Source organism: Mesoplodon mirus (assembly GCF_964341445.2).
Source record: "Mesoplodon mirus genome assembly, contig: HAP1_SCAFFOLD_709, whole genome shotgun sequence".
NCBI classification, from domain to species: domain Eukaryota; kingdom Metazoa; phylum Chordata; class Mammalia; order Artiodactyla; family Ziphiidae; genus Mesoplodon; species Mesoplodon mirus.
In genome coordinates this window covers 217395-245186 of record NW_028295324.1, presented here as the reverse complement: position 1 = coordinate 245186, position 27792 = coordinate 217395, and the positions used below count along the sequence as shown (strand labels likewise).

The window sequence follows — 27792 nt, the reverse complement described above, 5'->3', positions numbered from 1 at the left end:
TTCCCTTACTATTAATGAAGAAATTATAGTCTGTTATCGAAAATACAGTTTCGTTACGGAAGTGTTAATAATGATTACTGAACAAATTGCATAATATACTTAATTTTTCAAATAGTGGAATAACATTGAAGTTCGCAACTTATTTATTTTCATTTTCCAATAGAATATAGTGCTTGACAGTTGCAATAAGCCGGAACTCTTAACATTTTATAGTTCTCTCGCACAGTTCGACGAGATCTACAATATTTTTTTTAAATCGTCGCGCAATATCGAATAAATAAACTGTAGGAGACACTATTATTGACATTCATAATCATAATGAATGCTTTCCTAAGCACAAATCAACAATTAAGAAGCGGTGGAAACTGCCTGCTGGCGGTCATAGGGATTTTATAGTGACGTGTTGATTTCTATCCATTTCTAGCTGGTTATCATGTTTTTCATTTCACGAATAGATGTGTAAAAGATATGTACGTGTTGTTTTCTTGATTTCGCTGATATAAAAGTAAACCGTCATCTCAGTGGTCTCAAATGAGTTCTCTACCTCGTAAATATACTCGCGCTCAACTTGGTGCTCCTCGTAGGTTTTTTGGAATTCAAAAATTCATATTTATCATTTTGAAATTTCCATATCGATTACTCAGAAATAATATATCGATTTTCTTAATGCTTTCTCTATTGTGTTTGAGTTTTACTGTTCCGTTAATGTTAGTGGATTTTTAACGTTTAATCTGGATGACCGTTGCTAGAGTCAGTATGCATTCCAAATATATTTTTTTATTTGTTGTTCTCTTTAATACCTTCAGACACTTCCAAAATGTCTAGCATTGCGGATGATGAAGAGATAGTGGAAGACAGATTCGATGATCAGAGTTTCGACGATGCCCCGCTTTCAGATCGTGAATCAAACTGTGAGTTTGCACTAGAATTGTTGTATACTAATTAACGAGGTACTCGTAGAATTTCCTCTGCAATCTACCATGTCGTGATGTCATTGTGTAATACTTTTTTTTTAATTTAGTTGATGAAAAGGAATTGCATGAATATGACAATGTTCAACAATCCGTTGACGAAAGGTATGTGTTTTGCGCAACAGATTGTTTTTAGCTAAAACAACTTCGAATGTATAACCTATTTAACAGGATTCATTCTTTCCTTTCCACAATTCCGGAGGAATCGAAGATTGGAGACATGCCAAATAGTGGTTTGCGCTTTAGTTCTTAATCTTAATCAGTATTTGTTGTTTTGGTATATGAGACTTCTAATCTTAAGCTCCACTTTTTATTTTCAACCACACTCATGTCTTTACGCAGATGAAATAGGTTCCTATACTTTTACAATTAACCATTCTGTCATCAATAAGTCGACATCCGTCGAATAGCAATACCTTCAATAACGATGATTGTTCATCCTTTCGGGCGGTTTCTGTCAAAAGCAGCGAATTTATTTCAGACCGTTAGTTTTGTGTTATTAGTCATCCAATATAAAGAACTGATAAGTCTCACTTTAGAAAAACCAATTGACATCATTCAAAGAGAGCAGGAATCATTTCTTCGCGATCATGGCCGCTTCATTTTAAACGATCCAAGGTTTGCAAACTGTTCCAACAAGTCTATATCTATTTACCATTTTATTTCTCTGTATTGAAGGTTCAATCAGAGCAATTTCGAGAAGGAGAATAGTTGGGAGCCAAGCATTATTAATCATTCTTCGTGCGAAAAAACAAATAAGGCTAGATTTTCCCAAGGCCTTCCAGTGCCGGTATGTCTTTTAAAACTTTCTCAGTTATTCGTTTCATCAACTATATTACTGCAGGATAATGGTGATTGTTGCCTGAAATCTGACGGAACATGCTTGAATGCTGCTAATGAAGCACCTTCAGAAAGCAACAACGGCGCGGTTGGTATAATCACAAGTATTTCGTTCTATCATTATTAAACGATTGAATATCTTGTTCCAGGTTTCCGTTAGTACTAAAATGTTTTGTCAGAACATCGTAAACAAGGAAAACATAACGAGTGATGTTACCAATAAAGACTACGATCACATGCTATTAGACATGCAAAAAGTGATTAAGAACTTTCTTGGAACTGTTACTGTATGTTTTAAGCTTCCTGAGGCGTTCAAATTTCAGCTTAATTTGAGTCATAGTTGGAGTACTCCCAAGCGGATTCTGGATTCATCGTATGTTACCAACGAACCGACAAACCCTTCTGTTTCATCTTCAGGAGTCGTACAAACGAGCACTCCTATTTGTGTGTTACTGCATTTTCATATTAATTCTATAGCCATCCACTGCATATTCACTCTTTTACATATATATATATATATATATATATATATATACGTATGCACACGTACATACATGTGTATATACATATATATATATGCATATATATACATATATGTGTATATATACATATGTTTTTTAGCCTTAATAGCCAAAGCTACATCTCGACATCATGATCTTGCTAAAGAATTCCATGGTATATCTCTGATCCTGCCTGAAGGTAATTTACATGGAAAAATTGGCTTTAGTTCGGGTTCCTTTTATGTGTATAGAGTTGTTTTTTCTTTTTAGCTTCATCTACACTTGATGAGCACTCTGTTGCGGAAACCACGGGATCGCTTCATTTAAGTATAAGGACAATTCAAGAGGTTTTAAAGGAATACCTTTGATCCTAACGAAGAGTGTATCTTCGATAATCAAAAATTCTGAAACGAGTATTTATTGTCTTAACTTAAGCAAGAAGTATATTTAAAAGTGACTATTACACATAAGTTCGGTTAGTAAATTCTTGCGAAACATTGATAACCCTGGCATGAAAAACAGCATAGTTTTTCTCAGTTATTTATTCGTTAAAAAAGAGATCGCGGTGTTTGAGTTCTTGGAAGAACGGTGGAATTATCTCTAATGTCGAATCTTTTAACCCGTTTATGAAAATGTTTCTTATTAGTCGGACACCTTTCCAGAATTAAAACGAAAAATTTTTCAGAAACAACCCTCTGGTGCTTCCACAGAATCGTTAATGAAGGTGTTGGAAGAGCATAGAAAAAGTCGAGTGAAGGCACGAAAAGCTCATAATCACCTTTTTGCGCCTCCGGTTTCATATATGTCAGTGCATATATCTTAATTAGTAAAAAAAGGTGCATTCACACTGCTCTATTTAAGTAAACCATCATTGCCGTGTACCTCGCGTAATCTCTCTTCCACTAAATCATGTAGCAGTGGTGGAATCATGGTAGGAGCTGTCTTTTATAGTTGCCGCAATAACATTGCGCAATATATTTGTAGTTTAGGCTGGATTCGCTGTGGCAGAAAATGCTTTGGTAGGTTAAGTTTCAAGTGTTTCTGTAAAGGCTGTCTTCCTGATTTATTTTCAAGGCTAACATATTCTGTTCAGGATAAAACTACAGATATGAATAAGACAATTGTTCCTGACAATGAAATGGTTTCAAAGGTTTCTGCCACATTGACGGTTGTTCTTTGACTTTATTTTGCTATCGTTCTATTTAGCATGATTCATTTTCCTTTCAGCTCTTTATTTTGCTCGCCCACCCACTACTTTTTTATTGCTCTTCTCCATATATTTAATCTATACAGCTTCCCGATGCAGACGTTATATCACGCGTCGCCTGAGAAGCTTATTTTGTACAAATTAAAGTTTGCAAAATTTTTTTGCAAACGGGTTAGTTCTTTTCGCGACGGAACTGTTCTAAGAAGAAGGAAACTAAGAGTACCAGCTTATTATTATGATTCCATATGTTTTATCATTGAAGACATTAGAGATACTCGACTCTATCGTAACAACTCGTATAACCTAAACGTTTTGCCATCAACTTTTGAACCTTTTGGTATACCATTTATATATATACTTGTGGAGTTTGTATATATGTATATATACATACAAACAAACATATATACAAACATATATACATATAACATTTATATATTTATAGTATATATACATATATATAACCTCAGGAGGGGCTGGTGTAGAGCAGTGATTAGAGGTGAATTTGCAATATGCACTGTATCGAACAAAGGTTCGATCCCTTCATCTAAGGTCACCATGCCTTCATCTCTCCGTGGATGACGAGTTGGTTAAAACTTGTTTGGAAGGATAAAAGCACTAACTTGAAACATCATTGGGCCACCTTTGGCTAGTGTATAGGCCAAATACGCATTCAATCATTCCTATGATGGTTGATGGAATCGACCACATGCCACTTCCTTCATGGTCTAATCAAAGCCGAATAGTTAATCCTTTACCTAAGGAGCTTCTACTCACCAATTTGAAAACTCTTTGAGCTTGTGCAATCTTTCCAGCGTCCTAGAGAGGTTTTCAAACAGGAAATTTTCTCTACTGAAGCAAAGTTAGCAATTCGCATATTGTTTAGAAGACATTTTAAAAGTCTCCAGTTCTACTTTCATTGTAAGCTAAGTAAGACAGATTTTCAAATTTATCTCTTGATGGGATTTGGGATTCAAGAGGATGGAATACATAAGCGAAGTTTGGAATTCCTCTTAATAGTGTTAACAGTTGTTATGTGAAGGCACAGTCTAATAAATATGTTCATCTCTTCAAAAGATGTTGGTACCCTCGATTCTGATTCGTCGCCTGCCCAAGCCACTTTACTTTCACAACGAGATATTAGAAGTACTCCAAAAATTCTTAAAGTTCTGTTCATTCTCCCAGAAGCTGCAGTCCATTGCAAAATCTGTTCTCGATAATCCAAGTGTCGTGATGCATCATATTGCTCCACCACTGAAGTCATCTTTGTCCTTCTATGTACTTCTCTTTACTTTCTTCGCATATGAGAAACACTGGATGTTTCGGTGGCTTATGAATTGTATTTTTTACACTCGTTGAACAATTCGAAAAAGTTCAGTTCTCTTCGGCCGACATAACACAAGCGTTTATTTGAACATACAATTTAACATCCAGTTCAACTGTATCACCTGTATTCCCGTTGATCTTCGATTGAATCAAGCGGGCGCCAGTAATTCCTCCATCTGTCCCTGTCGCGTGCAAGAGTGGTCCAAAGGGTTCTGCTCGCTCTAGGGACACGTTGAGCATCATACCATTCGTTCAGCGTGTTTGTAAAGAACTCTGAAGAATCGGGTCGGTGGTCTTCCTGTTGTGCGCTTGACATCCCGAGGAATCCAATCCGTGGCGGCTCTTGTCCATCGGTTGCCATTTCGTCGCATCACGTGCCCGGCCCACCTTATTTTTGACATTTTGGCGTAAAGGACGGCGTCTCTAATTTTCGATCGTTGACGTAGGTCCGAGCTTCGTATTCCCTCTCTCACTTGCGTGACACGCGACACTCCTAGCATCGCCCTTTCGCTGAGTGTTCTTTCATCCTGCCTACGTAGCGATCAGGTCTCTGATGCGTATGTTAATGCAGGAAGCATCGTTGATTCAAAAATGTGGGCACGGAGTCGAGTGTTCTTCATCCTCTTCACTACATCCTCGATGCTCTTAAAAGCTCCCTAAGCTGCTCTCTTCCTCCTGCTCAGCTATGGAGCTACGTCATTCATCATTTGAGTTCTCGAGTTCTTCTAGGTACACATAACTGTTGCATTCGGAGATATTTGTTCCGTTGAGCTTAAATGGGGCCTTTGAGACCGATCCGTTTTCATGAATACCGTTTTCGTCATGTATAGTCGAAGACCAATACTTCCACATACTCGGTCAATGTCGGCAAGCATTCGTTCCGCCTGACTGATGTTTGATGTTATAAGGACGATATCATCAGCAAAGCGAAGATGGTGTAGTTGCCGACCATCATTTTTCACTCTTTCATTGTCCCATTCCAATTTTCGCATAACGTCTTCGAGGCTCGATGTGAAAAGTTTTGGCGACATTGTGTCGCCTTGTCGAACACCCCTCTTTACGTTCATTTTAATTGCGTTGTAAAATGGCGATACGGTATTCTATTCGTGAAATTCTTCTATAGCTCACGAAGGAGTGGTGTTTGGGTAGCGACGCCCTGGTTTCCCAGAGCTTCTATAACCGCTTCTGTCTCAACGGAGTCAAAGGCTTTCCTCAAGTCGATGAAAGTGAGACAGAGCGGTCTTTTATACTCTCGTGATAGTTCGATGAGCCTCGTTATTGTGTGTATGTGGTCTATCGTACTGAATCCTTTTCGGAACCCTGCTTCCTCGCATGGCTGTACCTCGTCCAATGTTCTGTCCATCCTGTTGAGAATGACTCTAGTAAAGAGTTTATTTACGACGGACAGCAGGCAGATTGGGCGATAGTTGCCAATGTCGTGGAGGTCTCCCTTTTTGTACAACAACACGGTTTTGCTGGTCTTCCATTGTTTGGAACCTTGCATTCTGACAGGTAGCCTGTGAAGAGACGAGCCAGTGCATTTGCACACCCAAATCGGTTATGCAAAATCTTCGGTTTACTATGATGTGGTCTATTTCACTATGGTACTCTCCATTGGGGGATTCCCACGTCCAGCGTTGAGAGAGGGGCTTTTGGAACTGTGAGTTACCATGGATTGTCTTGGTCGTCATGATAAACTCGGATAGCCTCTCTCCCTGTTCGGTCCAATCTTAGCGTTGAAGTCGCCAATTATGACTTGGAAGGAGGTATGATCTTCTCTGTAGAACTTCTCCAAGTCCATATAAAACGCTTCGACCTCATCTTCGTCGTAGCTTGAGGTAGCTGCGTAGACGACGTAGATAATTAGAGCCGGCATAGGCCCACATCTCTTCAACCTTAACCGTCCGATTCGGGTTGTTAGTTGTTTAAACGATTCGATGTTCATGGCCAAACTCGTGTTGTCGAGGACACCAACGCCTCCAACTCCTCTATTGTCGCATGTTCCAAGGAAGAGTTCTTTTCCAGAATCATAAACGGCGTTAAAGGAATGATGTCTCCTCGTCTCAGCCAGTCCGATGTCGTCGTATCTGATCTTTCTGGCCTGCATCAGCAAGTCCTCAACAGCGGACTCAGATGCAAGCGATCTTGCGTTGTAGGTACAGATCGTCACCTTAGTCCTATCACATTTAGGTAGCCCAGATAGCCCTGAGATTGTAGCAGCCTCTCCGTACTCGTCCTACCCAACGCTGCCTTATCGGGGGCTCTTTCGTGGTCAGGGGAATGACTCTCATTTATTTTACTCTGTTTGGCATCTTTTGTACCCATGGGGTAGCTTGCCGGGCTCTAACCATGGGGGCTGAATATACTAATGAGTAGCTTGCCAGTCTTTCCCAGAGTTCATTGCAGTTGAGTGGACAGGACTCCTAACCGCCTCCCATGTACTTCCTAGTCACTTGCTTGCAGGCTTTTGGCCGAATTGACTTGTAGAATACAATTTGCACTGCCAGATCTGCGCAGCAGAAAAAGAGTGTTCATCCCTTTGATCCACCTGCTGCTCTGGGAAGCACAAGGTCGCTTTTGGTTCGCGTTTGACCCCCTATCCGCCACCTGGGGACGCGCCACGTAGCCTCACGACTAACCGGCTCGAGATCCATCAGTGAGGAAAAACCTCAGTGAGTGGAAATCCGTGGAACATCCAGTTATTACCAGCAATTGGTTGTTTTTCATTTGAAATCTCTTTTAAGAATCATAGTTGTAGTACTGAATTTATAAGAGGGTAGAGTTTTTGGCGTTGGTCAATAACTTTGGGATTTACAATCTATTAAGCTGAGCCTCGAACAGGTAAAATATTTGCCCTATACGATCTTGCGTGGCCTACCGATGTTTCCAGGTAATGCTTTTTTTTGGAACCACTTTCCTGATCTCAAAGGATGGAGAGTTCGGTTTGTTTGGAGCGCGAGATCGAGCCAAGCCTCGTTTATTATAGGGTTCCTAGGCGATAAATACTTTTCTTTAAAGTGGATAGTTGTAAATGTTGTATAAAATTGGAGAAATATACTACATGTGTTGCAAAATCGACCGCCAAAGGCGACAGCAACGTATTTCAATAGAAACATGGAAAACTAAATAGATAAGCCGAATTGTAGAGCCGAATACACAAATAAGGGGCGGGCTATTGCGAAACTACAGTGAAAATCATGAGTCACATATTATTCGTTGCGTGAGAGATGAGAAATTATACGTTGTTCCATGGGCTTGACACAAAAATTTAGACGTTGTACACGTTGTCTTAGGTGGGTTAAAAAAGAGATTAGATCAAGACGAACTGGAAATATATCTGGCTAAAAATTCACCTCTCAAAATGCTTTACATGGTGAAGACTCTACTCCGAAGCGAATGGTACCGCCAACATTCATTTGAATATTATTTCCTTCTCGGTTTCTTTTTGATTTTCTTTTTTTTATTTCCTAATGTATACATTTTAGAAAATGGATCATGGTGCTGCTTGTAATCAAGGGAAGGTTACATGCGAGGGAGAGGTGCGTTGTGAGGCGGTTTTTTTGCTTTTATGATTTTAATAGTTCCTCTTTCTCTTACAATATTCGTTCCTGGTGGTGATCCTTTTCGAGCATCGCGACGTTTGCGTGTGTTATTCTATAAAATACAAACGTACAAATCTTTTGAAGTTGCAACTACAACTGGGTGGCTTAAGCCACAATCATTATTGTCAGCCATCCCAATGTTCACCTTAAAGCTCTCTTGCATCTTATTCTGTCTCTCTGATATCTTTCTGGGCCATTTATAATGAATAGAAGAATGATTGTAAAGTTGCATTCAAACCCCGTATACAATCCATTTTCCATCCTTGGATTAGGGTTATAAGGCAACGAAAGCAATAAAGGGAAAGCTAGGCAAGTACGATCTAATTAGCAAGCACTCTATGTATAATAAGTAAACAATTAGTATTTGTGTATAAATTTTTGTGTTCGCTCTCATCAACTTCCGTGCTGTTGTTTGCTTGTTTATTAGCTATTCAAGCTGTTTTTCATACATATTTTGGTAATTGTACGCATATCTCTATGATGAAACTTCACTCCGTTAGCTGCATAGTACTATATGTTGCGTCCTATTGCTGTTTGTGAGTAAATGTAAGCCAAAACCAACTATGTATTTTTTATGATCAAAAATATAATTCCTATATCTGTTGTGCTGGGATGGTTTGCACACAACATACATTAGTCATAATCATTCTTGATTCTGTGTATACTGGTTGATTCTATGATTGGGAAGAAGTGGTGAGACACTTCAGAGCTTGAAGAAGTAAGTCCACGTATACTCTTCAAAGGTCGGTAAGGCAACTAATAGGTTTGCTAAGTTCCCCAGAGAGCGGCTCGTAGCTGTTTTTGGTCGTTATTCACTTCTTTCGTATGCCCCATACAACCTAATGACGTGCGAGTGAATGAAGTTGACGAATATATCTTTAGTTGAGCTCTCGACCGCATTCCTCTGCAAGATCATCTAGCTCTTTATCTACAAACGCTATGGTTCCATGCTTTTCACAACTGACTTCTAATCCGACGCGGAGGTTTTTTTTTCACTTACCAATAAGAATTTTATGACAGCTTTATTTTCTGAAAATTGAGATTTAGGTCTGTGCTTTATATCCCTCAACTCGAAGTAGCGTTCGGTTTCGTAGCTATTGGAGATACAGCTGTTTCGAACGTTGATGTTACCAATCGTACAGATACCTCTCTTCGAATAAGGGCGAAGCTCAGTCATTCTGGACCACCTTTTACTGTACACTAGTTATTTTCTAAAATCTTTCCTATCACTATTCAATGCTCTAATGAAGAACGACTATATTGGTTGCAGCTCTTGGACAGCCAAATCTTACTTCTGGATCCACGTCGTACTGTTCCGCTTCGAATTGAATTTTCCCCGTCTCAGATTGCTCGATTCTATACAAATGTTCTGATTGCGGTGGAGGGAGGAGATGGACCTCAAGTGAACTATAGGGTATTCTTTTTTTTCTTATAAGCTTTTATTTATAGATAATGTTTCATTGTTTCTTTTCTTTTCTTAAATCTTTGTTGTGTAACTTCAATGGTGTTAATTTCATTTTTATGGTTACTTTCAGCTGAAATAAACTCTTAATTTTTCTTTCTACTTTTTTAATACACTTCTACATAAAGCATTATTTCTTTTAAGATGCCGGTTCGAGGACTGGGTGGAGCTGCAGTTGTTAGAGTGAAGGCCAGAGATGACCTACGTATTTTACGAAATGGAACTTATATCTTACAGTCTTGTCATGAATCAACTTTCTCATTTTCGTTGACAAACTCAGGAAACCGGTTTGTTACTAACAACCGTTGTTGATTCAGAAGCTATTGGAAGAGCATTGTATGTGATTATATCTTATATGATTCATTATAAAACTTGAACTTTTAGACGAGCGTTTTCCCGTGTAGTCGTTTTATGCACTACAGAATCTGGCGCTCTGGAACACATTCCTGCTGATATTCGTCCAGCTCCTGGAATTGTGATAGATCGTGGTGACTCTAAGGAAAGGATATTCACTGTTATTTATTTTGCTTACGTCTTGTTTTTATTTTCATTTAAATGTCCTCTGTAGTAACACATTTAGATATGTGGTCGTAAACAAAATTCACTTAAAACTTATAATTATGATTTTATCCTGAAGAAAAATTTATCGTAACGCTCATCTAACTTTTCAAAAAATTTTGACGCGCTTAATATCGCCTACAGTTATTTTGCCTTTTTAAGCTGGTTTCCATACGTCTCCATTCTCCCATATCTTCAATGAACTCAATTGTCTCTACTGCGTCAACAGCAGTAAGCATTTTTGCATACCTGTATTTCTGTACTCCCTTTTGGTTTCGAAACTTATTAGATCCATTTAAAGTAGTTTTGTTGTAGCAACAGCGAACAGCTAGTGAGCTTCAAGTGATGGTATATTGGGGAGAAGAACGCACTCGTCAACGACTAAGATGGTTGATTTACTTTCTCCTCATTCTTCTTTTTTGAGACATGAATATGGTGTTTTCATATCCTTACGTTTCACTATTTTTTACTTTCTTAAAGGTATCTCTGTCATTTCAGAATAGTTTTGTACATATTTCTTACTTGTATTTTTTATAGCTCACGAAGTTTTAGTTTCGAGAAATTGAAAGACATTTCACATCTGTGTGAAGGGATTCGTTTTACGGATGCTTTTCTTGGTGAAGAGTTATCATTCTGCCCTCCTGAAGACCATCCCATTACCAAAGAGGACGTGCGACTTTTCGATCAGAAGCTGAGGATGTCTACTATATATGTGAGTCGGTAATTTTTCGCAATGTCTGGTTTTCATAGCTGTATTATTTGTAGGTTTGCTCCCAGCTAGTTCGCCTAAGGCAATCATTGGCCTCGAGCTATTCAACATCGTTTGAGAGGAGCCTTCAACCAGAAGACACTTTTTGCGAGGAATATACTTACAAAGTAGCTGTTCCTGACCAAACGCTGCAATAGATGGGATCAAATCTTATATTTAACTAGAGATTTTCTAATTTCTTATTTCGATCTCTGGATCTCTTTCACGATGTATGGTTAGAGGGTGATATAAATGCTGTGTTTTTGTGATACATTTCGTTCCAACGCTGGAAATGCGTTTAATGTAATGTCATATTTGAAAAAAGTGAATTCAAGAGGCAAATGATGCTGTCGACATACTCTTATGGTCCTGAATACGGCCTGGATGTGGTCCATACAACAGGTTTCATGACGGAATCCTGATTGCTGTTGTTGTGACTCAAAGTTCACGATATGCAGAAGAGGGTAATCTTCGTGTAAAAATTGTAGAGAACACTCAACAAGCGTATCGGACAGTACTGATGAAGAATTCTTTTGCAAACTAAGGAGGAGGAGCGTGCGCGAGATCGACTATCTAGGATCCTTTCCTTTGAAAGTAAGACGTCATATGGCTTGTGGCTTTCAACAGAAAGAATTTTGTAATGATTTTATTTGGCAATCAATGACGGAGTCACTGACCTATCTGTGAATAAATGAATAAAGATAGGTTGAGTCTCATGTGTAGATGGAAACGAATAACGCAGAAAATTATAAAATAGTTCTACAATTCTCAATTGATCTCAAAAAGAATCCTGAATGGTTACAATACACTACTTTCGTGGAGTGTTGCTATAGTTGAAAGTGTTCAAATGGCATTTGCAATACACCTGATTTAAATACTAATGGTGCGCGTGTAGCGTAGTAGTTAGAGGTGGCCTGCAATACGATTTCCAACAATCCTTGGTTCGATCCCGTACCCAGGCACACTAAACCTTCCATTCCGCTGGAATCGGTATATTGGTACCAGACTTGGTTGAGAGGATAAGCACACTGACGTGATAGATCGGTAGGCCACCGAAAGTCATTTTATTGGCAAATATATGCATTTATTAATCTCTACAATGCTTGATGAAGTCGAATGCATAGCGCGAGACTGATCAGCACTGATTGATTGTCCTTTATTTTTCAAATAATAACAAAAACCACAACAATATATCGTACTTGGCAAGAAAACGGAAATATCGATGAAAAAAAAAACATAAAAAAACCAAAGTGTGCATAGGATGAGACCGATGTCAAATAATATTGTGGTTTAATGAAACGAAGAAAAAACTCGAAAGAATCTAAAATGCCCAACTAATTTATGTGTGTAGGGTGGATACATATTAGAAAGGTATTTCTTCGCGATTCTTTTTATCCGTTTGCTAGCCTTAATAAAAGAACTAATTTACGTGGAAATTGTTTTGAAATTAGCAACATTGTCGCTTTTTAGATCCATGTTATATGGCTTTGGACAATTAGATCAAATTTGCCACACATTTTAAAAAGGGCAACCAGAAACAGTCAATTATTTTGTACAAAAATCCTCGACAAAATCTGGTACCTGTAACGCTGTAGATTCTCGACTAATAGATTTACGTAACCCTCACATACGAATCATTTCACATCGGATCTCTGGCTAACCGATTACCATTTTTTCGCAGGAATCTCGAAAGCTACTACTACTAAGAAGTCTTTAACAACTAGACCGCTGCTGAAAACGTTTTCAGGAAAATCGTCGATTTCAAGACGTCAAAATGCTATGCGAACAAAAGAAAAGTGTCTCGTTGGTAGAATTAGTAGATTCCAACTGTTCCTTTTTTCAGAGTAGCCATGTTGTGTTTGATCAGGATTATATCATTTTAAAAGTAAATTATGACCTTTATAAATAAATCGTCTACAATCCATCGTTATTTTATCACCTGAGATTGTTTTCATGAGAGCAGCGATTTGAATCTTCCGATTTGTTAACAGACGAACTGCTCGACAACAATGTTACAAACCAAATTCAAGGTTTAAGGGCTTCGTTGGTCTGGTGCCGCATTGAACCAGTAAGGTTATTATGTTGTTAAATGGTTAGGAAAGTGTAATCTTCTGGAATTTACTAAAGAGACATCTGGGTAAAAATATGAAGGATATTGATACTTATACTACTTCATAATTGAAAATTAAACAATTGTTGTTCAACCCTTAAGTAGTCGCCAGTTATGCGGATTTGAAGAAGCCAATTGGTCCTGAACAAGTCTGGTACCAATTCTCCGACCCGACTCCGGAGGGATGATAGGCTTAATGGTCCTCGTGTATGATCGAACCAATACCTTTCTTTTGCTGAACAGTATCACTTCTAATGTGTTATCAATTCCTAATTTTAATAGTACTCTATGAAATTTAATGAATAAATTGAATGGATTCTGCTGCCTAGAATATAGCTTTTCGGTTCGCTTCCTTAACACAAAAACGCCATGTGTACCAAAATCGGTATACACCCCTTGAAAGATTCCCAGAGGTTTTCTTACCGCACTTCTTGAAATCACTAGAAAAGAAAATTCGACGTAAATCGTATGTCCGGAATAGCTCTTCGAAAACTGTTCTCTCAACTAATAATTTATAAAAAACCTCCATTTAGAGCAGCTCAATTTGGGACAAGAGTGTATTGCTTTTTAAGAGAATATACACTACAGATTATGGCCAATGAGAAAACGCAGATATTCCCTTGTTTAGACATTGAGGTTCATTACCTTAGGACAGCTTTTCACTATGATGTAATAATAAATCAGTAATGATAAATGTTCTAACTTACTGTGTTTCTTTTCACGACAGTGAAATTATTGGAAATAATTTGGATACATAACAGCATCATTGCAGTTCTTTGAGAATTCTTCTTCAGACTGTTCAGACATTAGGGGTGAGAAGATTTTCTGTTTGGAAACAATTATTAATTCTTATTACCACCAATTTTTATTGCTGGTTTAGACCCTTACTGTTCGAGAACATAGATATATGCGATATTATAGTACAGCCCATAAGATAGGTCCTTCTATGCAGTAAGTCCTCAGCCAAAGGAATACTTGTATACCAACACTATCGGTGTACAAATGCCTTCTCTTATTTAGAAATTCGTACATAAAGTACATCATTATGGAATGCACTACATCTGCACTAAAATTCAGTACATCCTGAATAACTTGTGAATTCTGAAGAACTTGGTTTTGTTCTTGGATCTCTTATGTGAGATGTACTGGTAGAAAGCTGTCACAATGAATTGTCACATTGTCATACGTCAGCAAAATGGAGATTTGCCATCGGACATCCAAATCACTTTCTTGACATAAAAGGCCAATGACACAATGAGATGGCATGATGAATGTTTTAAAGTGAAATAAGCTTAAAATGAAAAGTACACACACCTTAGAAAACTTACTAGTACTTTCCTACTTTGGTAGATCACTTTTTACAGATAAATAACTGGTGTTATTAAAAATTTTGCATCGTCCATGTAATGTATGTGTAAAACATGTAATGTATAATATTTTGTATTTGTATTACATTATTTTATTTATTTATATTTATTTATTATATTATTTTGCATTTGCCCTCAGGGCAGAGACGGTGATTGCATGATCTCAGGTACAGTGTACCTGATTTCTTGCAAAACTTGCGGAGACGAATATATTGGCGAAACGGGAAGACCTCTTTGTGTCCGCATAGAAGAACACCTAGATGGAAAATTTAAAAGCAAAACGAGTACTCCACTAGGCACGCATAGGACACAAAGACACAACGGAGAGGATTTTGATGTTAAGGTTAATATTCTTGCGCAAGAAACTAGCATATCGACGCGCAGGGTTCTTGACGCATTTTGCATTAACTTCAAAAACCCAAATATGAACCGCAAGGAAGAGTGCCTCCTAATCACACGTGATTTCGCACAATATATCAGATTGATCTTCTAGTCTGATAAAGGGGCACTCTAGAAGGAAGTGTACCTCATTCCTCTTCCGCAGACACAACCTAGCGGTTGGTCGAAGGCAGAGAAGTGGTGAGTATTCGATGTTATTCACGCGGTTAGGATTTGGTTTTTGAGTTTCTCTGTTTGAGATATTGACGTGTTTGGCTTGGTAGATCGCTGTCAGTCGACCTTTCCAGGCTCTGAAGAAGGCGACACGGCCGAAACGTCAGCCTCATAATAAACTTAACAACCTCGCGCTCGTTCAAAGAAGAAGAATCAAGAAGTATTAAACAATGCCGAGGTTAAAAGACAGTCGGTCTTGGAAATTGTGGAATTATAACTTTCTTACCTAAGCTTTATAACTTTAAGTGATATCAAGCTTCTTGCACAAATTTTTGGCTAGTAACAATAAGGATGATGCTCTTAGAAATGCATATTAGTTGACTCAGTCTTCCTCATTGATAATGATGTAAGGTGTGACACAGGCTGAAACTTATAGGAATGATAGAACAAAATTCTAATAAAGAATACTACCATGATATTCGTCCAAGCAGGCATTACGTTCATTTGGTGTGTTTCGGAAGTAAGCTCACAAGCAATGAGCATAAGCTTTTTATGGATTTTCCTCGCTAACGAGTATGTGGTCTTCGAACTTTCGGCAGATGAGTAATGTTATTGCTAACAAATATTTGAGAAACTCAGTTGAGAAAACACTACATATGTTATACTCTTTTCATAGTGTTTTGTATATATCACCTTTTTTACAGAATGGGTGAAATCTGATTTTTACAGGCACCAAGAGATCAGTATCGCCTCTTATAACTCAGCTCTGGCTTGCAGTTTTGTGGAATCTCATCTGTGAAATAACGAGGAGAAATGTAACAAAAATATTTTTAAAAATTTAATCATATAGATAATGATGTATAATAATGCTAAAATTTGAAAGAGAAAACGTTCTTCCAAAAACTTGGAGTGAATACTTTTTAAATCATGAATTTACCTCAAACGAGTTCGAAATCATAGCACGATACCCAACGAAGCAAGCTTTACATCTACTGTTTAGTCTATAATTGAACAATTTATTTGATTGAAACAACTGCGCAAAAGCGACAAACAAACATAAACTAATAATTTACTATTTATCCCCGTCGAAGACGCTTCTATTCACGTAGACTTAGAGCCTGAGGAGTTTTGTTTCAATATTAATAGACTTTATATCGATGGAACATTCTATCGATATGCTGTTTTTCAATACTTTATATTATTGTAGTATAATGAAGCCAAAGATTGTAGTGAATAACTTCTCACAGTTTCAAATTACTTTATTAATTACATTTCTGGTTGGTTTCATGCAAAAACATACAAGCAATATGACGGAATTAGTCGTCACAGCTGACACCACTTGCTCGCTAATTTCCGCTATTGCTGACAATGTGGCGCTGATCCAATGTTCAGTGTTCTCTTCTTTTTCCCATTATCTTTTCTTTGATCTTGATTCTGTAAATTGATAAATATTGAACAAGGGAAGTAAAACTGAATCAAAGAACTAGAAAATGGATGTATCGCACTTATATCCTTAACCCCTCAAGAGGTAAGGGTGTATTTTTTTTGCTAAAGTGATTGTAGTTGCTTAGTCAAGAACGGTAGAGATAAAAAATCGATAGTATACCGTAATGCTTGCTGACTTTCTAAGATTATGTCGCCATCTGCATTTAAGAGCTCACCTTAACGATCTCACTCGGTCTATATGCGAACACATCGTCCGCTTCATTCTAAAATGAACTAGAATAATTTGAAAGCAGAGTGATTTGATAAAACTTGCATGTTAAACTGAAGCATAGCTGTCTTGAGTTAGAGATTAATGGTGTGATTGAGTATGAAAGTCGTTACATCATTTGCCACCATTGACACGAGTAATTACGATATTTATTTGAATAAAATTCATCTATTCACATAGAAAAGGCTATGATGGAAGATTTAAAAAAAATGCTCGTCAAAACTTCAGAAGTCTACGAAAAAAAATCAAATTATGTACATATAAGCATCACAAGACAAGAAATGTTGGAGGAAAGTGATAGTGATAGCACGAAATGCTACAGAAATCTTAACGAAAAAAAAGGAAGTAAACAAAGAACACGATGAATGTTGGGTGATCAAAAATTGCATTTAAGAACTGTTTATGAAATGTGAAAATTAAACCATTGAAATGATAATGTCTTCATGCAGATTCTTCTACCTTAACTGGCTTCAAAAGCTTCTCCTTTGAAATGAATTTCCTCATATCTTTAGCCGACCAACGGTCTTTTCCTCGTGCCGTCAACGTTCTAAAATAAATATGCTCTTCTTCCACGACTATCTTAAGACTTCGAAAATTATTTAAACAAGTAATTTTTCTGCTCAATAACTGAATAATAAAAATAGACTCCTATACAAGTTTTAAGCACTAGAAATGTAACATTTTTGTTTTGTCCTCAATGATTTACTTGTCGACCGGGATGAAAGCGCTCCTGATTGTCAAACTGTGATGTACAACAGAGTTTCTTCGGACAGATGATCGCCCAAATTGAAAAGGAGTTTGAGATTTCCATCCAAAAACCAAGCTGTTATAAATTATTGAGAATAATAGCTATTTTCCTGTGAAGCATAGTCGTTAAGTTGTAAACCTTGTAAACCTTGAGAAATTCCTAATAATGTTATAACGGGAAAAGAAAGAGATCTCACTAAACCAGCAACATACTCTTCATGTGTAACGGCAATATGAGACAATAGGCTTACTCTTGAATGTGTTGCAGCATGGAAGTGCCGAACTTGTCCTCAGGAAACCAAATGCACGAGCAATTACAACTATCTCAGATTTTAGCCGCTTAAATTAGATCTTAGTAATATTTCACGATTACTATGTAGCTCATGCTACTCGTTCGCAAGAGTTGGATAAAAAGTAAAGAAAAATAGAAGTCCGGAAGTCGACATTTTTAGTCAAACTTACCTTTTCATAAGTTTAAATGCTTTTTCACTAAACAACGTCCATCGTTTTGGTAGTGTCGGATTTTTATGCTTCAACCATTGCTCCCATTCCCAGTACTCCTTACACATGATAGACGCTTTTTGCCATAGGAATCGTCCTCTCAAGCAGTAGTAAAAGATAACACCTGAAGTGGCATGAAAATCAGTATGCCTTGCCATAGTTAGTCATTAAATTCTATATATTGTTCTTTCATTTTACTAAATGCTTCCTGAACCTTCTTCAAAATACTTTGCAAGCTCTCATATAACTTCAATTGTATATATGTTCTCCATTTCAAAAACTTGTTTTAAAAGCTACACTTCAAACATTGTTGTATTTTCTTATTGTGTTGTTAATTAGTGGTAATTATTAAACTTTTGAATGAAACGCGTGTCGTGTGGAAACCCCAGAGTGATATTAATGATTATGAACAGAAACCATAGATTCATCAAGTCAAGAAAAAGATTGATTTTGGCTTTGAAAACATAACAGAAGAACTGCTGTAGGTAAGAGAACACAAATACTTACCTTGAACCTATTCTTGAAAAAGGGCATAAAGTGTAGATCCTAGAAGTGCAAGAATGTTTACCATTTTGAATACAGACAATCTAAGAAACCATGGGCACGGCTTCAGTGACCGAGTTATAAAAAGTGGTTTCTACCTCATTTTTACAGAGAAGATCTAATCATGAAACTTAGCCATGTACGTTTTTTGTGCATTCGTCTGTTTATTATGTAACCATTCATGAAATGAGAAATTCCGTCTAAAAATAAGAACCGCACGTCTTTTTCAAGCAGCTCCCTTACTGAGACTCCAGAAAGAGTGGACGGTGTCGTTTTGCCGAAGAGTGTCTAACTGACGCCCATATAGAACGAGATTGATAACCTCACATGAAAACGGATCAACGAACTCCATCATCAAATCTTATCCACGATGATTCAGATGAGGGATAAAATCGACGAAATCGATTCCAAGCATAGCTAGTGAGGAATAGAACTTTCGTCACACTAAAGGAAAGCTTGAAGCACATTCCAGATAAAGAAAGTGATGCTTGTAAACAGGAAATACTTTACACTACATTTTTCTAACTAGGTAGGTTTAACAAAAACTTTTTAATCCAAAATTTAGTGGAAATTGTAAGAAGAATTATTAGTGATGTCGACGCCAAAAATACGATAATTATAAGAGGCTGAAGATTTATGATAATGTAACACACCAAGTCAGTCTAGCCGCTGGGTTAAACGGCAACTTACAAGCGGTAGCATCATAATATCAGATGAATTCATTTCAAAATCATGTAAAACCACTATGAATTGTTTTCTATTGAACAGTTCCTGATCAATAGTACTCGCGATAATTCCTGATAAAAAAATTTCTTGCAATAATAAGTTAATAAAGCGAAGATAAAGTGGTATGCCTCGATCAATCCCTGAAGAATGCGCCATACAATCGACTTCATCAAGCATCGTAGAGGTAATTGAATGCATATTTGCTCCATACACTGATCTGCGGTGTCTTCCTATGTATCAAGTCGATGCCTTTACCCTCTCATTATCAATTTTCCGATCTCGGAGGTACGGAAGGATTGGTGAGCACGATGCGCTGAATCGAACCATCGATCGATCCAGTGTGAATTTCAGGACACATCTAATCGCTGCGCTACACTCGCCGACAAAATTATAAGAATTCGGAACGTAATAAATCTAAGGAACGGGCTATATTCACATCTATCTTCCCATCAAGGAAGAGAACTGCTAAATAGCAAGCTGAACTGCTTAAATACTATGCTGTCCAAACACATACATGCTCAAAGTCACGGCTGTTCGATAGCTGCGGATAAGATTTCGATAATCAGAGCTGAAGAGTTCCGAATATGACAGACTTGAAAAAGACAATTTATACTAACGTTCTATGTTTATATGTAAATTTCTTAAGCGCAATTTCCATCGGTTATAACTGGGCGGGATTTCGTTATGTTTCTCTGACTTTTGCATCTTAACGCAGTAATGATGCTCTTCTCTCGTCCTTCCTTTTATCCCTTCTCTGAAGAACTTTGCAAGATCGGCATGTTGCTCGCGCATCTCCGCGTTTGGGTATCTACCGGAGTGCTTCTGCCGACGGACTTGTGCTTTTAAATTATCGGCTTTATTAGCACTGACATGGAGACGTTGATTTAAAGAGTCTCTTCAACTGCTTGAGGTTTCGAGAAACCTTTTTTCTTCGGCATCATAAATCACTGAGGTATTCCAATCTCGGCCTATCTAGTGATACCGTTCTTAACCTTCTTAGCTAATATCACATCGTTAGTCAAAGATTCAGACGCAAGTGTGTATGCGTTGTAGCGACGTATGTACAATACGCCTTTATACTATCACCAGACCCTAGATGGCTAGAATGATGCTGAGATTTAGTGACCTTGTTTGGCTCATCCCACCCAAAGTTGCCTTATTATAAGTTCTTTTGAGGTGATGAAAATAAGACAATTTATTTTCGCTATTTTTGGCGACAGCTACCATTGGATCGTTTGCAAGACTCCGCCAAGGAAATTGATATTTCTACGAGCATAGCTCTTCGGACTTTTATACAGCATAAGTGAAGCGGAAATGCTAGACGTAAGGTTGCATACTTTGATACACGACAAACGGTATTAATAAAGGTAGAATAAAGCAGTTTCTAAAGCCATGTGTTCAGCAGATCTAGGAATAAGGGAGGACGGTATACTTAGATATCTAAGTGCGTAACTAACACACAGCAGATTCAATAGAAAAGAAAATGTTAGATGATTTAAAACGTCAAAATAGAAATGAAACTGAATCAGTTGAAGTTTGGACGACTGACTAACAGAGAATTGGTTAACATGATACAACTTCTTGTCTGCCATGGACAACAACATTGGAATGGGAGGCACTCAAAAATACCGTAACAAGGATGAGGCTAAGAAGATTGTTAATTAACATTGTTAAAACGCGCAAATATAACCTTTTTCAACATGTTGCTAGAACAAAAAAGAAGGAAAGCTTTCGAAAATAATCACAATAAAGAGGGAAAATCACTTAAGAATGCCGCAGATAAATGCTAAAAGAATACACCCGTTTAGAAGTCGTCACGTGTTTCTTGTACACGAGCGCCAACAACAATTTATTGCAATTCAAACAGCTTGTGTTTTCCTTGTCACTAATGGTTTTCGCCCACACATACAAACAGTCATCAACAAATGAATTTACCAAAACCATAACAAACAATCAACAATCTACTTTTGAATAAATTTAATTATTCTGAATCCTATAAAAAGAAAAAAAAGCAAATTCCTCTCCACAGTATCGAACGATATATGGTAGAAATGTGCTTAGCAAGAAGCATAATACTGTTATTAATGTTAAAGGATAAAGGATGAAGTGGTTGACGTTGATCAATCCTTGGGATGCGCCATGCATTCGACTTCATTAGACATCATAGAGGTGATTGAATGCATATGTGGCCTATACAATGCCTTGCGGGGGCCAGCCGATGTGTCAAGGCAGTATTTTTATCCTCCCATACAATTCTGGTACCAATTTACCGACTCCGAAGTGATAGTAATCTTGGTGAGCCCGCCGCGCGGTATCGAATGCATTTTGCATTGCAGGGCGCCTCTAACCACTGCGCTACACGTGTCCGTTATTATCGTTACGTTTATCAGTCTAACGTGCCCTTCCTCATCTTCGAAGTGGGATTCTCCACGGTGAAAGTTTGAAACCAACGTTGCACTGTGCGTTTGTTAACAGCTCCTTGACCCCATGCGTTAATTGTGCTACTCTATGTCCCAGTCTGAAATCGTAGAAATAGACTTGTCGAAATTTTTCTTTTGACACCTGAAATTCTAACGTTTTAGATGTGTCAAAAACATAATTGGCAGCATTAATTAATTATGAAGTTAATTAAAACATATACAAGAAAAAGATATAGAGAGAGATAAGATAGGGGCACGTGTAGAGCAGTGGTTAGAGGTGTCCTTCAATACACACTTCATTCGATCCCCACGCCCTGGGCTCACCAAACCTTCCATCCATCCGGTTCAACAAACTGGTACCAGAATTGTATGGGAGGATATAAAAAACACTGAGTAGACACATCGCGCAGCACCTCCAAGTTATAGTATAGGCCAGACATCATTCAATCACTTCTACGATGTCCGATGAAGTCGAATGCATGGTGCATCTATTAGGGATTGATCAACGCCAACCACTTTATCCTCTATCCTTTTGTAGAAGAAAAATGACATTACGAAAGCAACATTATTCTCCGAACAACCTAATACATTACTAACTAATTATGTGAATAAATAATAAACCTGATTTTTCGTGAATGAAGTTCTAACTTTCTTTTCTTGGCAATTTTGGTCCACGAATTCAGCTTCGTCATTTCGAGCACACCGGTTTTTTTTATCATTCATCTTAAAGTGTTACTGTTAGAACGCAAATATCCTTACAAAATACATGTGAATTTTCAAATTTACCTGTTGATATCCATATAAAATATTGTTGACAGAAAATGTAGGGTTTTCCATTCGCTCGAAATTGTATGAATGATAATACGAAGCAGCTACAGCAATTCCTCAGAAAAGAGGAGAATAAGCGGCGGAACCATAATGAAATTCGGTGTTAATGTCAATCAACTCGTTTATTTGCTATTAACAACCACAATAACATTGAAAATGAAAATTAAAAGCGGTGGAAAGTAAAATGACAATTAGGCAATCGACATAACTGTTTGCAAGCACTGTTATTCTCATCCCGTATGTCGATAAGATCATTACGACGTCTAGTTGTACTTTAATTGCGGAGAAACAAACTTTCTAATTGTATAATAAAAGAATAGAGCTAAATAATGGTACTCAATAATACGCAAAAATTTTGACCTCGCAATTTTACCAAAGGGGTGCATTTCAGTGCTTGGCCACGTTGCCTTTGGCTCGATCTCGTGTTCTCGGCAACCGAGGCCTCCATCATTCCGGATTCCAAAAATTGGTAGTGGATATGTTTGGGAGGATAAAAACATTGACTTGATAGGTGAGTTGCCCAACGAAAGTCATTGTTTAAATGTCATACTCATTCAATCATCTCTAATATGTATTAGCTCGAATGCATAGCGCATCCCTGAGGCATTAATATCACCAACACTGAGGATAACATTGAATTAAGAACAAACACACTTAATTGATGGATTTAATTCCAATGATTTCTGTCTGCATAACATGTCATAAAATTGGAATTTATAAAAGTCCTAACACAGCATTGCCATACACTGCATTTGCATATTTTCTGAAATTTAATGACCAAAGTAAAAATCGTAGAATTCCACTGTTTTCTTCAAAAAAGGCATTCTTTTCTAATATATATGTATATATTCGTATACTTTATGATGTCAAAAAATTTAGGAATTTGGGCATTCTTTGCATATTCCTTGAATGTGGATTTAAGCAAATGTACACCAAAAGTAGTATTCGAGAAGAATCTTGTTCTATAACCTCAAAGCGACAAAGCTAAGTCACTTTCTTAAGTCTCCAAGCTCTTCGCGGTGCTCAAGTACTTTAGTTGTCGGAAAATTATTGGGAGTTTTGGATAAACCATCATAACTCATTATGTGCTTACTATAGACTAGAATTATCATCAGGTCTAAACAATCCATCGTCGTTTGCTGTCAAGTTTTGTTAACAAATAAACGTTCAAGGTTATGGCTCACCTCCATGTTTCCTATAATTCATTCAACGATATGGAAGACAGGTTTCATAGGATTAGATTACATTTCGAACTTCCCAACAGAATTTACCAGGGACTTCTCAGACATCACAAGATACGAGTGTACTTGAATATTTATGAAATTATTAGTGTCCTAACGCTATCACTTAGCCATGTACTTGAAAAGGCTGATAGAATTTCGAGACAACGGAATGACAGAGACGCTGTGTTGCCTGTTATAACAGGTTCGAAAAAATCTACTTTAATGTGTACCAAACAGGTCAATACTAGATGTAGTCAATGTAGAGGTTGTACACTGCAATAATTGTAATATGTATATATATATATATATATATAGTGTATATTGTAAACGATACGGATTTCAATCATGTTTAAATGATGTAAAATGTAAACGTCACATTTTAGAGAAACATTTTATTGAATATTTTGTGAAGAAAAATCGTTTAAAGGGTGCAAGTTATGTGAACACCTAGCATTTTTTCAGACAATCGTTTTGACGAAGCCGAGTGTTCAACTACATTACAATTTCATTCGTACAAGTCTTCTCAATGATTTATTCTTTTTTTTTAACAAACAATTAAACAAGATATTATTGCAAATGTTGAGCTTCAGAGCTTAGAAAATACAGTATTTATAGTCGTAGCTTCAATGATTTCTTCTAAGATGATTCTCACTTCACCATCAGCAATCTGTCGCCCTGAATTGGTAGTGTCAGAAAAAGTACCTACTTCAACATTTCCAGTGCATTCACGGACTACAGAATCCAACTTAGACAAGAATAAGATCTTCGACAAGACAAAACGACAGATTAAAATTGTCATCAAAGTACTGAAGACAAGAGTAAAACCAGAACAAATGATGCGTGATGTGATCAATATTAACCTGGAGTGATTGGAGCTTGCTAATAGTCTCTAAATAAGAGCATATGAAATATTAGGATTTTGATTGTGAATTAATTTCACCGTCAGCATCTTCGACAGCTTCGCTCCTTTTATCATCCGACTCTTTTGTCTTATTTTCTTTATTGTCGACGTTCGAAGTAGACGCAATCTGAATTCTGTGTTCGACGCACGGAAATAACGAGCTGCGACTTATACTAGCAGCAGTGGTACACATGTATACAGTATAATACTTGTAAATGCTTACCTAGTTAGATGTACAGTATATAGAATCATTTTATATTACACAGCTATTCCGCTAGCATTACGAAACCATACGATTAAAATATGAACGAACCTCGGTGATTGATCCACTTGGCTCATCCGATGCTGCCGGACCAGTCTCCTCAACAGCTGGTGTTGAATCTTTATTTAATTCGCTATTAACGATATACTGAAATCATATCAAGTAAACCAATGACACGCCATTCTCGATGAGAATGTTTTGAAGAGTCGCTAATTTAAAAAATGAATTCAAATTTTTAGAGTATCTTTACACGAACGAAGAATACAAACACACACAAGCAAATATACACGCCCAAATATTCACATGAAAATACGTAGGTATACCTTAATACGTACACATGAACAAACGTTTATATGTATATATATCGGACCACAGTTTAAAGATTTAGGTTCTGTCAGCATTCGCATTTTCGTTGAAGAACGTACCACCAGAGGTAAGATGCGAGCACTTCTGCTTAGGAAATACTTTTGATTAAGGGCTGGTAATACCAATGAGGAAAAAATTGTTACAAAACATTCTTTGATAATGCCCTGATAATGTCATACTTTTGAATGAATTGGTTGGTGTTTGTTCAGTACGACGATGATAATACAACAGCACTGAGTGAGGTTTAGTTTATTTGCGGTGTTGCGGTGTAGAAGGTAGAATCATATGATGTCGGTGAGTGAGTAAAAATTTTTGAAGCTTTTTTCAATTGTGCATAAATGTAATGTGTGTGCGCATGTGTACATCGCATGTGTACTTTTCTATGTACCTAACTACATAATTTACAAGTCTCTCTTTCTGATGCATAATTACAATTTTTAACAACCACAATAGAAAACCACTACGTAGAACTATTCTCTAACTTACCAAGTCTGTATTTCAAACATTTTGCTATGCCAAAAAGTGCATAAAGTTTTGTGAGTTAGAAAAAAGGCTACAAAATTAACATAGACTGAAAGTAGGCAGAGCAAAAATACACCTGTGATAGGTTGAGCGAGCCGTAACAGCATTGCGGATGCGCGCACAAACGATAGGTATCGATCGGACGAGAATACGAATGCGAAGGCAATAACATATAACCTACCTATGCAAAAAATAAATGGTTAACAATACTTAACCTTAGTGGTATAACAGCTTCTCTGCTTTGTCACACATTAATTCTTCGTGTCGGAGACAAAACAACGATTATGGAGTTTATCTCATCATATTTGTAAATCACATCTTTTCTTTTCGACTTTACGACGAATAACTAGAAAAAATAAATCAAATAACGATGATATTTTAAGGAAGACTACGAAAAAGAAAAAGCGAAAAAAAGTTCAAGAGAGGGTAGTAGAATTGTTCTTCGAGGCTAGTTATGTTTTTTCTTCTATGTGTGCCGAATAATCGCAAACTTCTTCATTAGCTCTTTTTTAATTTTAACAAAGCTTAAAATATACTAAATACGTTGGAATAACAGATCGTCGTAATATGAAGGTTAGCAGAGTGTGAGATTTTTCGTTTTCTTGAGCAGCGATGTGTGCATATCAACGCCAAAAATTCAGATAACAAACCGTACAAAGTGGAAAAACTTACCAAATCGTGTGGAGAAACGGTGGGAAGGAAAGTTGAGGTAAGTTAGAGTGCGCGGAAAAGCGCAGTGGATAAAAGTGCCATGCAACACATGTGGTCACGAGTCGACCCAGCAATTCGACGTGACCAAGCCGCCATTCATTCAGTGGAGGCGAATTCGTACAAGATTTATTTGTTAGGCAATCAATACTATACCTCGTATATTAAAAGGTCATAACGAATTATTTTCTGGACCAAATATGTATTGGGTCAATTTTAGTAAATGAAAAAAAAAAGTAAAAAATTAATGAATTTCGAATGCGTGGCGCATCTCTAAGGATTGTTCAAAGCCAAACGTTTCAAGCTTATGGAACGTGTGCGTTTGTTTTCTTCTGGAATAGAAATGGGTAATTGAATTGGCCATGTGCACTGCTTTTACCTTGTATCCATTTACAGATCTACACATATTGCTGGAAAATTTTGATAGCTGTGCTAGAGTTCTCTCACATATTCATTCAAATGGAGTCGCTATTCTTTGTAGATCGAAGGAGGCTTGTCCCAATAAATCTGGCACCAATCTGCCGATTTCGGATGGTTGTGAGGGTTGGCTGGCCCTAGGCGTGGAAAACTACACTTATTATGCATGTGTTTTACAACATCTTCAACCACTACCCTTCCAATGCCCGAAAATGAACCGTCCAAATAAAATTGTAGGCTTATTGCTGCTCACATGTGTGAATAATGATGGAAGCAATTTTTAGGGCGAAAACAGAAAGGAATGTGGTGAAGTAGCAGTTGACATTGACAAATCTCAGAAACGTAGAGGAATCGTGGTTGAAAAAGAGAGAAGAAAAAAACTGAAACAAGAACGAAAGTCTCGCAGTGCCGATAGAGCACAAAGGCGTAGTGAAGTTAGCAACAACGAGAATGCATCGATGTTAAAAACACGGAACGATAAGTCCTTCTACGATGTACCGAAAGCGAAAAGTCTATGCAGAATGCAGAATGTCGATGATGAGCCGCAAGCAAAATCATTGAAACGATCGACAGAGAGGCTCTCAATTTCGCTATCAACAGATAATCGCTCTATTTGGGCTCAAAACCTCTTGATGCACGTGGTTTGTCTTTTTTATATTATTATTCTACTATGA

General features: G+C 37.3%; 1 protein-coding gene across 1 annotated transcript; it reads left to right on the top strand.

Moving 5' to 3' along the window:
- Positions 1-727: 727 nt before the first annotated feature.
- Positions 728-27792, top strand: LOC309797549 (uncharacterized protein; the record flags this gene model as incomplete). Its single annotated transcript, XM_082646044.1, has 6 exons — positions 728-911; positions 1022-1076; positions 1143-1204; positions 1511-1589; positions 1650-1899; positions 27403-27792. The coding sequence occupies exons 1-6, from the start codon at positions 818-820 to the stop codon at positions 27790-27792; spliced, it is 930 nt and encodes a 309-aa protein (XP_082502170.1). The 5' UTR covers positions 728-817.